This window comes from Uloborus diversus, chromosome 5 (genome assembly GCF_026930045.1).
Source record: "Uloborus diversus isolate 005 chromosome 5, Udiv.v.3.1, whole genome shotgun sequence".
NCBI classification, from domain to species: domain Eukaryota; kingdom Metazoa; phylum Arthropoda; class Arachnida; order Araneae; family Uloboridae; genus Uloborus; species Uloborus diversus.
Window position 1 is genome coordinate 115,099,149 of NC_072735.1, and position 18,840 is coordinate 115,117,988.

The 18,840-nt window shown below is 31.6% G+C and overlaps 2 protein-coding genes across 3 annotated transcripts in view; one reads left to right on the forward strand and one right to left on the reverse strand.

The window, feature by feature from the left end:
- The window catches only part of LOC129222221 (speckle targeted PIP5K1A-regulated poly(A) polymerase-like), a 32,279-nt gene extending 14,444 nt beyond the window's left edge, over window positions 1–17,835 (forward strand). Inside the window, exons 3-8 of one of the 2 annotated variants that reach the window (XM_054856698.1) lie at window positions 955–1,167; window positions 3,191–3,429; window positions 7,889–8,109; window positions 10,781–10,867; window positions 15,022–15,146; window positions 16,573–17,835. In XM_054856698.1, coding sequence (XP_054712673.1) covers window positions 955–1,167; window positions 3,191–3,429; window positions 7,889–8,109; window positions 10,781–10,867; window positions 15,022–15,146; window positions 16,573–17,478 — 1,791 coding nt within the window. In that variant the 3' untranslated portion in view covers window positions 17,479–17,835. The remainder of the gene's footprint in view (window positions 1–954; window positions 1,168–3,190; window positions 3,430–7,888; window positions 8,110–10,780; window positions 10,868–15,021; window positions 15,147–16,572) is intronic. The other variant, XM_054856699.1, reaches the window with a different exon arrangement.
- Window positions 17,836–17,962: 127 nt separating this feature from the next.
- LOC129222222 (sialin-like) overlaps window positions 17,963–18,840 on the reverse strand; it is a 70,421-nt gene continuing 69,543 nt past the window's right edge. The window contains exon 10 of the mRNA XM_054856701.1: window positions 17,963–18,304. Coding sequence (XP_054712676.1) covers window positions 18,071–18,304 — 234 coding nt within the window. The 3' untranslated portion in view covers window positions 17,963–18,070. The remainder of the gene's footprint in view (window positions 18,305–18,840) is intronic.

Genomic DNA, 18,840 nt, shown 5'->3' on the forward strand with positions numbered 1-18,840 from the left:
TGTAGTTGAATAAAAAGAACACAAAACACACACAGCATATTTTGAATAAAAGCATTTTTATTTGCTAAAGAAGTATTACTAGAGTTAGGGGCCCAGAGTTGCAGAATACATTTAACTCATTGGTTTCGAATTCAAGGGACTGTATTATCGCGATTCATCCACTAATTCTTCTTTGATGGAATCAATAATTAACATTTTTTTTTTAATGTGTAGGCGCACCTAAAAGAGTCATTTTGATCCAATAACCTATTTGCAAAATAATAAATTTCTTTTTCAGCTTATAGAAACAAAAGCAAATGAAAGGAATCATTTGTTAGTTTCTTGGAAAAACCATGATTTTTAATGGAAACAGCATGTAGTATCAACATGTTATCTCCACTGTATCATGACTTTAAAAACAAATCAGCAACTGTTTTGAAATTCACACAGAAATAATTTTTGAATTCTTCAGTAAAACATACGTATGTTATGAAGTTATTATTTTCTTTATAAATCAATTTAAAAAAACTCAAGTGAGGTATGAGTTTATTTAATAACCTTGTCCTCCTGCTCATTGTCTAGCATCTCAGTGACATTATATTGGGTTTAATATTTAAATGACTTGAAACATTAAAGTTGTTTTCCGTCCACATTCAAAGTATATTAGTGCATAATTATTCATGTACTTGAAGTTGATTCATTGACCTAAAAAAATCCTAAAAAAACAATAATAATAATAAATAAAAAAAACACGCATATTTAAAAATAAAGTCATTAAAACTTTGTTATGAAACATCGAAGGCAGTGGGGGGGGGGGGAGCTGGCTATTCAATATCCTGTGCCCCCTCCAAAAGATTTTTCTGTATCCGCCCCTGAAAATGATATTCAGAAAAATAAACGATTATTTGTTCATTTTAATTTGTTCCGGAAATAAAAAGATAATATTCTTCTTTTATTTTTTCTGAATCATTATAGGTAGAAGAACAAATGAAAATTCTTGTTAACACTCTTGCTCTTAGTGAAGAAGATAAAGAAAGGAGAATTTGTTTTGCTAAAAAAATTGAATCGCTTCTAAAGCCATTTTTCTCTGAAATTAAAATTCAGTTATTTGGTTCGACAATGAATGGATTTGGTTTTAAAGGCTGTGATATTGACATGTCTTTTGAAACTCCTATAAAAGTTAAAGAAGTAAGAAAATACTTTCAGTATTCATATTTGCATGTATGCTTATACAAGTAAATTCAAAGCAACTGTGTTAAAAATATATTAGAATAGCTATCTGATTATGCAGCATGAATCATCATCCTTACTTTTTAAGTTATAAATATAACTATTGTATCTACTGTATAGTACTATTACAGTGCAGTGCTATATTATTACTTATTACTACATTCTGTACGTAATGTACTGTTTTATCTTATGTCTCTCTTTCTCTCCCATTGATCATCTAGTTTGTGCATGGTAACAGTATTTTAAGTAAATTTTTTTAAAAAAGCAGCTCTTTATGTAAGAAACCATTTTCTTTTGTTCAGAAAGGGTCTAAAACAGTTTAAGAGGTATTGAAAAATGTCTAAAAGGATTGGGTATGTTAATAAAAACTTGTATGCATACCCTTTTTCACAACGCAAAATTTCGACTTACGTGATGGTTTTTGTAATGCATCATTCACGTAAATCAAGACTCAACAAATAAAAAACGGGTTAATAAATTTAAAGGAGTGAACTTGATAGACTTAATTTATTTTTAAATAATTATTTTCAGCCTTGAAGGCCAGGGCCGGATTTGGAAGTGTGGAGGCCCCAGGGCAACGAAGGAGTGAAGACCCCTAATCAGAGTTCCAAACGATCATCATATTTTCGAAAATATCCGATACTTTGATATATACTCGAATATTTTGATACATATGTATATATCCGATATTTTTGACCTGTGAAAGTTATTATATTTTGTAAAAATTTTATTGTGGAGGCCCCTTTGTTGTGGAGGCCCTGGGGCAGTAGCCCTGCCTGCCCTCCCTTAAATCTGGCCCTGTTGAAGGCAGACAGGGATTCAAGTTTAGTCAACAATGCATCATTGCAAGTAACAAAGCCAACAGAATGCTTGGGTTTATCACTGGATCTATTTCAAACAAATCAAAGAAGGTTCTTCTGCCTTTATATAGGAGTTAAGTAAGAACTTATTTGGAGTATGCTGTTTAGATTTGTAAGCGGACTTATAGATTTAGACTATGATAACAGACTTAATAGGCTTAAGATGTATAACCTGGAGCAAAGGAGAGTCAGAAGGGACATGATTCAGTTCTTTAAATTTATCAAAATGAAAGATGTTAACAGGTTTAATTTTTGCACAGAAAGCAGGATGAGGGGTCATTGTTTTAAGCTATTCAAATCTCAAGCTAACCTGTAAATTAGGAAAAATTACTACTTTCCTAGGGTTGTGGGCACTTGGAACAGCTTATCAGAAGAGGCGGTAATGAGCAGGGGGGGGGGGGAGCTTTAGGAGGACCATTGATCTTTATTGGAGACGTATAAACTGACGAGGACTAGCCTAGCTGGTCCCAGAGCCTGTTGCTGGTAGTCACATTTGTATTTATAGTAGGAAGCCAAAGATTTAAATTACATACAAAAAATTCACATTAGCGTATTGAAAAGTTGGCTTGTTTAATTCTGGGACAAGTTCATGCTATAAATTTATTGAGGAACAAATACTTTTTTTTGGGTGGTAAAAAAGCTACAACCAACTAGCTTTTTTACTTTTTCTCCCATGGATATTAGTATTCTTAATCTATTTTTGTCTAACTTGAACATTGTTACTAATTTTTGAAAGAAAAGTTAGGCAATATTAAATATTTTTACTTAACTATTTTTGTGCTATAATTTATGTTACGATTGTTTGATTTTGTTTAAAAATATTTCCAGTTTGTCAATATTATTGTTTACACACTGATTTGTGGTCACAGAAAAAATATTAGTTTTGCAGTCTAAGTGTGTGTTGTCTAAAGCAAATTTTTTATGTAGGAATATTTTAATTTATTTAATGCTCATATGAAATTTTATGAAACCTTCTGAAAATATAAAAGAGGCTTCAGTCACAACACAAAAAACCCTACTGATGTTTTACAATTTTAGTTTCTAACTGCCCACTTTGTTGTCTAATTTCTACACAAACTGGTATTTAATACTGTCAATTATGATCATTTATTTTATCTTAGGTGCCATATCTAGAAAGGCCTGATGTCCCCTTGGTAGGGGAAGTTCTGTGTGGAAAAGTTACACCATACGATCTATCTGAATTGCCTGCAAAAGAACAGTTGTTGTTTATACACCAAGTATTTCAAGAATATTATCATGAATCAGCTGATCCATCAATATTTATTAATGCCCATGTTTCCTTAGTTAGATTCTATCATGATAAATTTAATTTGAAATGTGACTTATCAAGTAGAAACAAGTAAGTCTTTCAATATTATTGCCTAACTTTATAGTTTAATTGGGAAGTATGTCACTTAAAGAAACCTATTTTGTTGTACTTTTGATTGTTAAAATTTAGGCAAACATGCGCACTCACAACTGCCTCTTGTAATTTTATAATTTGAAAGAAAAATATGATTTTAATGATATTAAATGTTTAATAAAGAAGGATCTTCAGGGATTCTTTCCATGAGGAACTAAAAAATTGCAGTTTGAATAAAACATGACTTAAACAGATTATCAATGTCACTCTGTGGCCTAGGATAAATTCTGTCACCATGTTTCATCTAATTTCTGTCCATGATTGCCTAAGAAAGCCTCTATGTCACATCATAGTGATTTTTGATTCTTTTTGTACATTGTGCGATCTTCACAAAGAAATGAACTTGTTTCACCTGTCTATAGTTATTGCAAACCTTACCTGGTAGCATTGTGAAGGTTATGCAGATCCTAATTGCAGCATTATGATGCTGCCAGATTAGGTTTGCTTCAACAATAGATGACCTGCCCTTCCTCGGGCATCAATCTGAAAATGCTACTGGACTGCTCGTTTTCATTTACAGATTTATTGATATGTTTAGATTTTCAGTTTTCTTTTATTGTGCCATTGGAAATAAGAAAAATATGTATATTTTTCTTGTAAACATTTGTGTTTTCCTTTCATTTTCTTGTCCTGCAGCTTCTTGATCTCAAGCTATTATTTTAAAAATATACATTCAGCTGAGAATCATCTAAATTTGAATTATTCTGTTTATTAACCCATTCGTTTTGATCAACCATGAAATCCTTATTATTCCTGAAAAATTATTTTGCATATCTGAGAATTTCCCATGCTGTTTGAGATAGAATTGTTATTTAGTATCCTGATACATGATATTTTCCATGATGATGGCTTTAAATTAAAATTAACATGTGAGATTTTTTCTACTTTTCTTCCATTCCTGTGTAAACAGTCTGTAAATAATTATAGGTTTATAAATTGTACTCTGGTGCATAAACGTGCATATATCCAGTAGTACTACATCTGCAGCAATGTAGGAAAGATAGACGAAGTATACCCCTTACTTTTCAAAAACAAAACATGCAACCCCCTCCCCCTTCTTTTTCGATCTAATTCTTTCCCTATTCCTCTAAAACTGCTGAAATCAATTCCACCATTTCTAAAACTTCAAATAAAAAATGCACAAATTTACATTATTGGTTTTATCCCCTCAGATAGCATTTAGACAAGTTGTTCTTGCAAAAGAAAAATATATGTTTTCTTTAAATTTACATAAAAATATGCAAAATATAAAACTATTATTAAAATTTAGTTTAAGGGATTATAATTTCCATTAAGTTACAATATTGCTTTAAACACTTATGTGTGTAGTGTTGACATATATTACTTGTACTTCAGCTATTTCTACCGTGTAAAAAGTTAAGGTGCTGATTATCCATTAAAAGAATAACTAATGTCCCCAATTATCCAATATTAGCATTAGTAAATATAAATTACTTCTTAAAAATAAGTTTATATCATCGCTTAGTTAAAATTAAAAGAAAACTTAAATGACCTTTGTTTTTTCAAATAAAAAAAAAAATTATTTGGGGAAGAGTAATTCCCCACCAAGGGGAGAAATTTCAGTCAGAGTTCTTTTCAAATTCAAAATTTCTGAGACTGTGGAGGTAAGCTCCTGCCTGAATTGACATTGACTATACCATCGTTTCCCAATCGGTGGTTCGCGAACCCCTTGGGCTTTGCGAGGATTACAAAGGGGGTTCGCGAAAATAATATTTTAATGGTGGAATTTCAGCATCTTTGTTTGAGATGAAGTCTCAAGTTCAAGTTTTTTTGTTTATCATTTATTATTTGTCTCTTGAACATTCAATACTTTTTGAATCCAAATGTTGGATAAAATTGAGCCCGTGCCGAAAAGGTTCAATTTTTGAATGCAATGTATTTAGATGAAAGCATGTGAATGCTTCAGTTTTCTCAGTTTGATTAGAAAATTTGATGGAACTTGATGGAAACATTATATGGAGCACATGAGAGCGTTTGAAACAAACGTCAGAAAATTTTTCAGCACTCATACGATTAATGTACACAGTGCATCCTTATCAAATGACTAGATTCACAATCTTTTCCAAAAAGATGTAAATTTAGAAAACTTTCTAATTTTACTGGAATGAAAAAAATCATTTAGTTAATCATAGACGTTTTCTCTAAAAGATATTTTGAAGGATTATTTCTTAATCGACTGATTTAGCTTTATGATTAAGTATACTGTTGTGACAGAAAAAGCGAATTTAAATTTTATTACCCCCTTTTGGGGAAAGTTTCTATAAGAAAATTGAATTTCAGCATATAGTGATAAATGCAAGAGGAAATTAAATGCTTTACCTAATGTAAGATTGAAACTGTCAGACAAGCATTTGAGCCAAACTTTGAAATTTTTGGTTCCACAACAATTCCATTAAGAATTTTTTCAAAATGCTCTGAAACTCAAAGGAATATCAATTGATTTGTTGTGTTGAATTTGTTTCGATTTTTTTTGCAATCATTTTAGATTGTAGCAATGTTTGTACAGTAAAACCTGTAAAGTTGACCACCTTTGTAAGTTGACCACCTGTCTAAGTTGACCGCTTTTGTCAGGAACCGAATTAGTCCTATCTTGTATAATGAAGGAAAACCTCTGTAACTTGACCACCTTTCTATCTTGACCACCTGTCTATCTTGACCACTAATGTACCCCAACTTTGGTTTGGAGTATTGTAAAAAACCCTTTGTAAGTTGACCACTTCGTTTATTTTTTAAAACTTAATTTAACAAATTATTTTATTTTATTATTATTTTTTATAGCTTTCCAAGAATATTTTTGATACCAGACCAGCATTTTACCAACTAAATAAAACAGCAGCATAACTAAATCTCCTTGTGAGTTTAACCACATGTCAACTACTAAGAACCCTTTATTCTCCAAACTTGTTTTTCTTTTGCTGTTCTATTTGAGATTACCTTTTGTACTCTCTGTTCAATGAAAATATGTGTCAGTAGAAAAGTACAAAGTATTTTTTTTTCCAGTTGCAATATTTTGTGGCAACACTGGAATTGTGCTAGAGAAAAAGTTACTTGCATTGAAATATTTCTGGTGCAAGGGATTAAGAAATAGGACATTTTCATTTTCAACTGCCTTTTAGAACTATGAGAGTTCAGCTTGTTGCTCTTTGTGTTATAGTTTTATATAAAATGGCTTCAAAAGAAAGTTAGTTGAACTTGAGATTGATAAAAAGTATGAAATATTAAAATTTATGTGAGAAGGGAGAAATCCAGAGAAAATTCGCTGACACATATGGAATTTCCAAAACTAGATCATCATGGTTATAAATGTATTAAATGTATATGAGAAAAAAAATAAGCGAAAAACTTGTTATTTTGGATTAGCTATGAATTTTTAGGAACTATTAATATCAAATAAATTTTTATAGACAATGTTTTTTTTTTTTTTTTTTTGATCAATTTACTGAAATTTTAAATTTACATGACAAATTATACGTCAGTCTGAGAAAAAAACCTCTAAAAATATTTGAATAACATTTTAAATTATTGTTTCAAAGTAATGTTAAACAATGAAAGTGAGTTGAACGGAAAGAGTAAGTCTCAACTAGTCAAAAAATGAATATATGGTGCAAGAAATGACGAAAAAAAAAAAAAATCATTACCCCCTTTATAAGTTGACCACCTGTCTAAGTTGACCACCAAAGTACTGCACCGCGAGTGGTCAACTTACACAGGTTTCACTTTTGCCATTATTATTTTTGTTTCACAACCAAACAGAAAAAAAACTACTAAATTTTACTGTGCGTGTGTGTGGGGGGGGGGGGGGGGGGAGGGGGGGTTGCTTGTCACTTAGTACTTCTTGCACAAGCAGCGGTTCGCCAGACTCGTACAGATTTTGGAAGGGGTTCACAAGGAAAAAAAGGTTGGGAACTGCTTGACTATACCATAAATATAGTGAGCCTTAAGCTTGGAATGGATTTGGGATTTGCATATAGAGATTAAAACTTTAAGAATTTTTTTTAATATTAAGTATTTACATGTTGTTATAGGGCAATATGAAATTACTCGATTTTTTAAAAAGCTTTAGCTAAAGCTTTGATTCTTCCAAACTTTGGTGCAATGGGCCCGTCCTGAATTTTCGATTGTTATGATGCCTTTGTAGTTTTCTTTCGTTTCATGTCAATAGATGCAACACCTTACTAAAATAGGAGTGGGGTAGTTTAAATTAGAGAAATTGTGGCTCAAATTGACTGTGAATAGCTGCAATTATGCTTTTTCTTGTACATATGTTAAAAAGACATTTTTGTATTTATTTATTTTATTATTATTATTTTTTTGTTTTAAATAAAATCATTTTCGTGCTTAAAAATTTTTAATTGAGATTACTTTCTCTTTTCAGAGTTGCGTATGCTAATACCAAATTGCTGTATTTATTTGGAAAACTAGATGAACGTGTAATTCCTCTCATGATGACTTTTCGTTACTGGGCAAAACATGTTGAGCTTATTGGAAAAGGATTGATGTTTAACACTTATACTATATCATTACTGGTAATTTATTTTCTGCAGTCAAGAAAACCTCCTATACTCCCAAGCGCTGAGCTAATTCTATCTTTGTCAGGTATTGGCCATTTTGATGTTTTTGTGCTCTGTGCATTTTTATTTATAATTCAATAATGCATTTGCAAAAATCTTGGATCATTGCTTGCCAATTTTGTACATGAAAAAACTATTGTTCTCCAATCTTCCCAAATTTTCTTCAAACTTGATGTAGTGCAGACTAGGAAAGATGTATAATTTTTCTAAATGAAGCTTTATAACAAGTAATGTAAATGTTTTGTATCTCTCTAGAAGCTTTTCTAACAGAAGACCTGAGATAGATATCATCTAACAGCATATTTCTTGCCTTTTCCCACAATAGGTAGTATTACATAGGTTAAAATATTAAGAAAAAAAGGTTATTTAACTTTCAATGTGTTTTTTTAAATTATACATAATTGGACTTTATGAAATTATTTTTACAAGTAGCATTACTCTTAATTTACAAGGGAAACTACAAATATTTGATGATTTAGTCTCCACTATTTAAAAAAACTGAAGTCAAAAGGCTCATTTACATAGAATTAAAATAAAAACCCTTAATAATTAATTATAACTAATAAATGCTTTTTGTTACAAATATTGTAGCTAGTCAATCTTAATTAATAATTATTTTCATACTACATTATCTAATTGACTTACTAATACTGCTCACAAAATATAAGCGACATAAAATCCGCTGTACACCATTTTATAGATTGATTTTACAGCTTTTCAATATTCTATTCTGCAGGGCCGGATTTAAGGGAGGGCAAGCGGGGATGCTGCCCCGGGGCTTCCAGAACAAAGGGGCCCCCACAGTACAATTTTTACAAAAAATCCTTTCACTGGTCGAAAATATCGGATATATACATATATATCAAAATATTCGGATATATATCAAAGTATCGGATAATTTTGAAAATATAATGATCTTTTCGAATTCTGATTAGGAGCCTTCACTCCTTCGTTGGCCCGGGGCCTCCACACTTCCAAATCCGGCCCTGCTATTCTGTCGTACAATCTGTGAGAGAGAGAGAAAGAAACTCTGAAGAAAAGCAATTGCTGGTCAGACTGCCTCACAGTTGGCAATGTAAGAACAGACTTGAAAGCTGCAGCCAGCTCTATAAGCTCATGATTTAGTAATTACTAACAAAAATATAATTTAAATTATTCTCTTTGGTTTAGCGTGATTTGATTGAAAAGCTGCATAGCCCTTTCCTCAACGATACAAAAGACAACCCACTACACCCTTTTGAGAAAGAAAACCTTACCAATGCAAACTTTGCATGTTTATTTCAAGAAGGCCTTGTTGAATCACATTTGGGAAAAAAATATCATTTCAAAACTGCATTAAAAATATTGATGAAAACTTTTATGCAGATTCAGAATGGAAAAAAAAGTGTCAAAATCTCTTAATGTACTTAAATTCAGACACACTTCTGTCTGATCACTTGTTTATTGTGCAAACTCGTGCCTTGGGCATGTTTTGTATTAATGCAAAATACTTGATGAGTTGAAATGATATTTTCTTTATCTAACTAGAATGTCAAAATCATTTTCATATCCAAGTAATGCTGTGGGTTTTTGTAATGGCAATGCTGATGAAAGTGAATCCAGTAACTCTCACAAGAACTTATGTTCTACTCGAGATACTTATGCAAGTGTGTAAATCAAGCACAAGATTACATATCGTTGTAATTTTTGTAGTCTCAATTGGTTATTGTAATAATTTTAATATAAACTGCAAACAGGAAAAAAACTTATATGACTTAATCAGTAATAAATGCCCTTTTAAGCAATTAATTGTCAGTATAGCACAGTTAATATTTTAATGAAAGTTACTAATTTTTTAATTTAAGTTTTTAAAAAAATCTAGTTAATTATGTGTACAGTCAAACCTTGATATCTCGAAACCCTTGATGTCTCAAAAAAAAAAAAAAAAAATCCCCAGCATTTTCTATAAAACTCCTATGTATTTTCCATAGTTATCTCGAATTTTACTTTTCGAAACCCTTGATGCGTCGAAATATTTGCATAGAAGCAAGTTTCAATTGTTGTTTCTCTTTGGCAACTTTTGTAGTAAAGCTAGTTCCAGGGACAATTGCTTAACATTTTCATCCCTTTTCTTGGAAATTTTGTGAATAAAGGATTGGGGCAAGATAATAGGGGAGTGTTGGTATGAGGAAGGTGCTGTGTTTCCCCCAGAGTGTTAAATCTTTGTGCATTTGTTGTTCACTTTGAGGAAAGGGGGTCGACTTTTCGTCCGTCAGTTTTCAAGTGAAAACGGAAAATGTGTCCCTCATTTTCCGGGTTACTGGTTGAGGATAAAATTAGAATTTTTTAATTTTTAGGTGAAAAAACCAAGTTGAAGTTTTTTGTTCATTTTAAAGTCTCATCCTGTGCACTTTCGACAATTATAAAATTTCAAATCTAGTAAAATATTGAAGACGACTTGATTGATCGAAATTCAAAGTGGTCCCATAGTACATATATAAATGCATATAGCGTACGTGTGTGTAATTGTGAGAGTTACTAGTGTAATTATTTTAAAAAACCTTGATAACTCAAAAACTCTATATCTCGAATTTTTTTCCTGTCCCAAGAGATTTGAGATATCAAGGTTGTACTGTATTTATTATGTATTTTGATGTTATGGTACAAGCAAAGCACTGAATATAAAGTATATTACATAAATTCTCTTTCTTTAACAGATACGCTTGAAATTGAAGATATGACTGATAAAAGCTTTCTGAAATTAACTGAAATTTTGCCACCATCAGAAAATAAGCAATCTCTAGGTATTTTGAATCTTAATTGAATTTCTGTCAAAATGTGCACTCTTAATTTGCTATGGAGTTTATCCTTGGTTGTAGATCCTACTGAACTGTGATTAGCTTTCCTTCATAGAAGAAAGTTTTTTTTTTTTTTTTTTAAATATTGATGTTTAATGCATTCTAGCATTTATGTTTAAAACTAGATTATTCTTTTTTTATGTGAAAAGAAATGAGTTAAAAACATACAAATGAAAATGAGCAAAATTAAAGTAAATTTCTGAGGTCTAAAAGCCCCAACCTGTAGTTGTTTTTTTATTATTTTCATTACTTTTATTTTATTTGTGATCAACTTGAAAAAAGTTCATTTGGTGCAATTAAAACAAGGTTTTTATTACTACTTGTTCTATTTTATAGTTTTAGTGGAGCGTTCCAATATACCTTTCAATATACTCAACCAATTATGGCAGTTTTATCTATGTATCAGTTTTGGTGGGAATAATACATTATTTATGTAACAATGTTGTAAAATTTATTTCTGGGGGGGAGAGGGTAAAGTAGGTGCTTTCACTTACATTTGGTGATACTGTGCTATCAAATGGGACACAGTATAGGTGATGAAAAACTTCTCTAATATAAAAAGCCCAGCAACAAATGGCATTTCAAACTTGGTTTCTTTACAATCAAGCAGATTTTACTGAGTTTTCTTTTCACATTGAAAGCTCTTGTGGTAGATTTGCTACTGGAATTTAATGTTTCTCTTCTTTTTTTTATCCAAACAATCACAACATTTCTAAGCTTTTAGTGTAGTCCCCAACTCTCTTAGAGCTTTTTTCTCTCTTTTGGTTCCTAAAAATCACCTTTTTTAATGAAATTAGTTTCTCAGGGCTACCCCCCCCCCCCCCCCCAACCTTTCTTTATTATGCATTTAAAAGTATGCTTTTTTTTTAAATCCTTGAAATATGTTTAAAAATTTTGAGAAATTATTGCTTGTTTTTAAATAATGCAAGAGTATTTGTTTCTCACTGGTTGGTTAGTCAAAATGTATAATTCATAATGTTATAAAGGAAAAAGTTTGGTTTATTGGTTGATGTTTATTAAATCTCCTTCAAAATAAAATCTTTTCACTACAGTACATATTTACAGAAGCGCTGCATGACCTTGAAAAACATGCTGGAAAAAGATTTTGTAAAATTACATCTCTATGTTGCACTTCCTTTACTTGCGTCAGACCATTCAAAACAGTATCCATAAAAATGCAGTTTTAAACATTATAAAGGAGTTAAATGCAAGAAATATTACACAAGCAAAATTTAATCCCTTTTTCATGGTGTTCTTAATCTATGTTTTTGGTAATTCTTGTGTTTATTTTTAATTCAGTTTAATGTTCTTTAGAGATTTGTAAATAGGACTGCTATTAGGATTGTTTGCAAAACCCAAGATCATGTAACAAATACAGTGGAGCACTGTTTATACATTTCTCTTTTATACGTTTTTATCAATTATATGTTTTTAAAATTGGTCCCTGCAGAGTCTAATACACATTAACCTGTTCCTAGTGTAGGTTTTTTCATTTGTATGCTTTTTCGTACAGTCCCCTTCAAAAACGTATGAACGGTGCTTCACTGTAATTCTTTTGCACTTTTTTGCAATTGCTACTATTGTAGTTGATCAATCTTAAAAATGATAAAGTGGAAAAAGTGTGATAAGAAATACTAAAACGGGGGGGGGGGGGGGGGGGCTCTTAATAATTATTTCTTTTGAATAATTTCTAATATATGCTGCAAAAAAATAATTAAATAAAAGGTTTGTTTTATGTCTTGATGCAATGATACAGGTTAGGAAACATTTACAACTTGAAGAAAGAAATAACTTTTTTTTGTTTCTTCCCTATGCGATTATACAGTAAAACTAACGAACATCCCTCAAGGGTGGACACTCCTCTTATGCAGACAATTTTTAATTCTCCAGTTCCAATGCAAATAACATTGTTAAACCCCTGTCCTGTGGACACATCTCTATCAAAAAAAATTGTCCCGTTAGTGTCCACATTAGACGGATTTTACTGTATATATATTTTGCACTCTAGGTTTTGGCAAGTGATTTGGCAAGCTAGATTGCTCCGCAAAAAAAGAAAAAAAATATTGAAAATATATTGGTAAATTGTTGAATAAATGTATATTTTTCATTAATGTGATAATGCATATCACATTTTTTTACCCATTTATTTTTTTACCATTTTTCTGTCATTTTAATCGTTTTTTCCCCCCATTTCATTGTTTTTTTTATTTTCTTGTGCATTCCACGTTTTCCCTGCGTTCCCCTTTAAATTTCGCGCACTTTGTGATATCAACTGCGCAATTTATTCATTTTTCCAATCATCTAGCTTTTTGACAATTTTTAGGCCGTTGATCCGATTTTTTTCATCTTTTTGTCCGCCATTAAACTGGTGATAGCGTCCTTTCCCTTCGTTGTTTGGGTGCCAAACGCACTCATTGGTTCCCGCGCATCGCCGCGTACCCGGATCTGATCACTCATTCGCCGATTCATTTTTTCCACTCGATTTCACTTTGCTTGCAGCTAACAGTCGTGTTTTTGGCGGCTCTGGTTTTTCTCCAACGATGGCGAATCTGAAGCATCAGTGTGCGGCGTCCTTGGACGGCCATGGCTCTCCACCACATGTTTCATGACCTCAAAATGAGGTTAAACCTTTCATTTTATAACATCCAAATTATGTAATCAAGAACAGAACGTTAAACTTCGTGGCTGATGATGATTGCATAGGAGGTGTATCACCTGTGTGTATGATGACTTCGGAAGGAGGCACGCAGAATGTGCCGGAATCGAGCCCTTCATTAACGACCATATTTTGATGATCAACATAGCTGTAAACGATGATGCGGAGCTACATTTACCCCCGATCAAATTTTAATTATATGATGATTTCCAACACCGACACCATGGAAATTACCAACCGATGCGCCTTTTTTTTTGACGTGGCTTGGCCTGCAACTGACATTGTTGATATCTGCTTCATCCCTGTATACACCCCACCATCTTCAATGTGAACTGCCCGTCCTGCGCCCATTTTAATTTGAATGTTTTACAAACTATGGGAATGAACTCCCCGTTTTCCGATTTTTAGCGAACTTTGCAATGCTCCAGCTCCATGTTTTTTTTTCTTCTTATATTATTTTTAAGTATGTCGCCCCCGGATTTGTGTTTTTTTATTAAGTGAATAATGTTTTTTTCCTGGTAATCACCATACGAAAGTCCTGTCATCTTGTCTGCTTCGAAATTTAGCATGAAAATAAAGAACGTACGGTAATCACTGTGTCATTCCTATCGTCCACATACATTCAACATGGGGTAAGTCTTTAAAAAATTTTTCTTAGGCATTCAAGGCAGTCGTTGATCTGAGGTTATGTGCGGCTGCGATGCTTCCACTTCCATGGACTAGATTATCTTTTTTGGGTTTTTGAACAATTCTTCAAAATTAAACGCGACACATCATGACAATTAATAAACTCAAAACCCAAGAACTTGAACAAAATTCCCCTATTTTAAGTATTTTGAAATGTTTGTTTGTTATGCTTATTTATGTTAGAAAATGAAACTGGTTTTGCATGACTGTTATTATTTTAACTCTGATGTTTCTTATAGGCAGTGCTGTAGTTGAAAGAAAAATGTTTGTGGGATCTCAACCTGGGTTTTAGGGAAACTCTCCAAAAGAAAAGGTGGTTTAAAATCAGTTTACATTATAATTGCATTATTTTTACAACGAAAGGTAAAATATTTTGGAGGACTGCGTCCTTCCACATTTGCCCTTAAGTACAGCACTGCTTATGGGTCTATTTATTTCTTTTGCTCCCATTAATTGTTTATTATTCCTACATTCTGTCTGCTGATACTGTTTACAAATCTGGGCTTTTGTCACACGTCTTTACATTCGTAAACATACATCTTAATGCATTGAAAGAAGTTCCGTATAACCCAAAAACACATGTATGTTTTTTTTTGGACATTATTTACATTTAAAGTGTTGTTAACATTTTACTTTTCAGTGTACAGGTATTTGTTTGTTATTCAGTGTCTAGTAGAATTTTTTCTTTTGTTTCATTTGTAAGGGTAATGTTTATTGATTGCATAATAATAAAAATTGATGTATGGTATCATTTCAGGTGAACTTTTTAAGGAATTCCTCCTTTTCTATTTATATTTTGATTTTACAAGAGTGGTTTGTCCACTCATTGCCAGAGCAGTACCCAGAGAAGAATTTTTCAAAGAAAGAAATAAGAAATTTAGAGTAAGTTATCTTTAACCCTTTTGCATGTTTGTGTTGCATGTGCACTGGTGAATGATAAAAATATCACTTGTGTATGGTATAATCATATGCTGTAACAATAATTAAACTTTTTCTTTGGTAATGAATCAAATTACCAAGTGCTGTATTCGGGAAATTATATTAGGGGGAATGCATCTTTTTTTATAGAGTAGATGTCATGGTAGATGATTTTGTTTAGGCAGTAAAAGGTCAGTTTAGATTACTTATGCTAGCTTTATTCAAAAAGCACACATTCGTTTTTCAAATTGGAAAAAAATATGGTTAAAAACAAATTTTAATGAAAATTGCATTATTTTTGCAATATTTCACTGAACATTTTGGGGAACCCCCTTCCCGTCTCCCAATTTCAGAATTGGAATTACTGTAATACCATGGTTATTTGCATTAAATTAGCTTTTCAATGCAACTAAAGAACTTTCAAGACTTAAAAGAGAGACGCTTAAATTGAAAGTTATTGAACTCTAAAATTGTTCTCCATTTGTTACTTCCTTTTACATGATAAAAGAAGTATTGTTATCACAAAAAAAATTCCTTCAAATTTCGGCCTAAATTTCCATTTTGCTCATTTCCGAAAAATGTTGAGTGGCTTTTTCTACCCATCCAAAGAACATTTGGACAGTCGATGTATCCATTCTGACAATTATCCAGTTAATTATCACAAGTTTTCTCATGCTGTCTGTATGTACGTATGTATGGTATCTCACATAACTCATAGATGCTCTGTTATTGTGATGCTTAAGTGAGGGAACAGTATTTATTATTATCTTGTATATCTTCGACTAGTACTTTTGAAAATGATGTCATGAACATGACCAACACATAAAAAAGGAGGTGCACAGATGATCAGGACTGTCCGAAACTGGTTTAGGATGGGACAAGTGGTTTATTTATCATCTAAAACTGTCCAAAAAAGTGTCAACTGTCCACAAGTATGCTAAAGGGTGTAATCTAACCAATTCGTATTTACTGCAATATTCGTAATTTCTTTACTTTTTCCCCCCACTGTTGTACTTATTCCTAGTGGTCACAGAAAATAGCCAACATGAAAAACTAAAATTGTAGCACTTCATGTTAAGAGAACTCAACTGTATTTTATTTTTAACTTTCAATTTTCTTACTTGATCTCCTGAAAATATTTCTTAAGAGTTCTATGCTTGTTTCTTATAATTTCCTCATATGTTCAATTTTATTGCTAAAATAAAGACGAATTCAACTCCTGGTCAGATTCAACTCCTGGTCCTGGACTATTTTTAATGCTATTTTTTTAGGATATTTTTAGTTAAAATTCTTTTACTTTCCTAGTTGCCATTTTAGTAAATAAAGAAATTGTTGATGCAAGATAGTACTATATTTAGTGCTTTTAAATTTAAGTTGTATTTTATTTCAGATGAATGCAATATGTGTCCAAGACCCAATGGATACATCACACAATGTTGCAGAGCTTGTTGATTACAAACACTGCCGAAAGCTCCTTTCCGAATTGGTATTGTCTTATAAAATATTAGAACAATCTGAAAAAATATTTGTGTCGCCAAAGAAATATGGCCTTGCTGCTATACTTGATAGACCAAGCATTGCCAATATATATAAATCTACTAATGAAAGAATTTTGTCAATGAATTTACCTCACAGTTCAAAAACTGTAGAAAAAGACAGTTGTAGTTCAGAGTTGAAAGCACTTCACACTGCCGAATCTTTGATGGAGATTCTCAGAGAAGCTTTACTTTTCAAATGTCAAAAAATGGACACTGATGCTATCATTGATGTTTTAAAAAAAGATGATGAAAGGATTGCAAAACAAAAGAAAATAGCTCAAAGTTTATCAGAATGTAAAGTAGATCTCCCCCACAGAAAAATTAAAAAAGGCCCAAAACAAGATTCTGATGCCTCCCTCCCACTTGACAATTTTCCCGAAGAGTCTAATATTGAACAGTTCACAAAATTTAACAGTCATCATAAACTTATATTTTGTATTCACTGCAAGGCTTCAAATAATGTTTGGCTTGGAAGAGACTTGACTGAAATGGACTTGCACGCAAGTATAGTAGGCGATAATGCCTTAGAAAGAGAAAAAATAATTTCCCTCAATACTGCAAAGAACAATGAACTGTATGCTGAAGCTAAAATGAAACCTTTTGAATTCTTATGCGAATGTTATATTTCTAATGAAAATCCAGAAGCTTCATTAGTTGTCAATTTTAGACCTCTTCGGAAAGTATTTTTTAATCCTGTATTAGGAATATTTCTTAAGGAATATGTACCCAAACTTGTTACAAAAGTGAATGTTTGTTAGCATTTTTTATTTATTGTTGTACATTATTTGACTTACATAGTATAATAAATATTTTTATGCTGATTTCACTTTTTTTTTTCTTTGCTTATCTTTCAACTTTCTGGACAAAAAACTAAACCATTCATTATAGTATAAAAATTCTATTATTACACTGATCATGATTTGGATGTTCTGACAGTGTTACGAACCACCTAAGTTACAATTAAATCTATTATTTTTCATGAGATATAAGATAAATTATGTTTTGCAACTATTTTTTACTAATAAAAAAATAATTCAATCAAATTTCTGAACCGAGACTTCTTAGCATTATGAAATTTAAATGCTCGATGAAAAAAAAAATTTTTTTTTGATTCATTGATGTTGATTTCTAAACAATCAAACTATGTTCTATTACCTGCTTTAAATTAAACTTTCAATATGTTCATTGTGCAATCATACCCAATTATGTGAGCGAGAATCTATAGTTAAACTGTGCACAAACTATTTTTTAAAAATTTATGGAATGTAATGAATATATACATGTAAAATGTACAAATGCTGTCCATTTCAAACTTATGTGCATTCTAAAAAAAACCCAGTTTGGTAATGCCTAGAGTCGATGATATGAAGAATTCAAAAGATCCCTTTTGTCTTCAAGTTCCACTTCTTTTGCTTTTGTCTCTTCAGGTTCTTCATCATTTACATCATCATTACTGGGTTTTGTATCTTGTAACACACCCCAAGATTGTGGCTTCAGATCTCCAAAAATGACAAAGATCAGTGTTGATACAGAAACTATGGCAATACTTATGTAAAAGACCGTGTTCCACTTTCTTATTGAATTCTGAAAAAACATAAGTTCAAAATTATTTATTGCCTATTTAAAGAACATTTTTATAATAATGTATCATTCAAGCTTAATGATGAAATTCAGAAAACATTTGTGCGTCATTGTACTTTCTTATGAAGTTGAGTTCTTCGAGAGGTGTTGGAAATTCATGAACTTTTTATTTATGTTTTTGTTACTTTTTAAAATTTATCAAATTTTCAGTTTCCAGTTCGAGAGCTTATCATACTGAAAGCATAGAACACAATCTAGTTACTCTAGATTACTATAGTTGGGTTTTTATCGCCAGAATGTTTGTCACAAAATTAAATGTCGCCTGAAAGAAATGAACAGGAAAAACCACCATATTTATGGTCACTCTGTAAATTAGGTAAAAATGAAATCTGAATATAAAAGCATTGGAAAGATGATAAAGTTCTTTCCCATGCCAAAAAGTATTGGACTGCGACTGTAAAACTATTTTTCATGCTCTGCTCATGAACTAATTTAAACGTTACAATATTTGCTTTCTGCATTGAAAGATTATTGTAGTA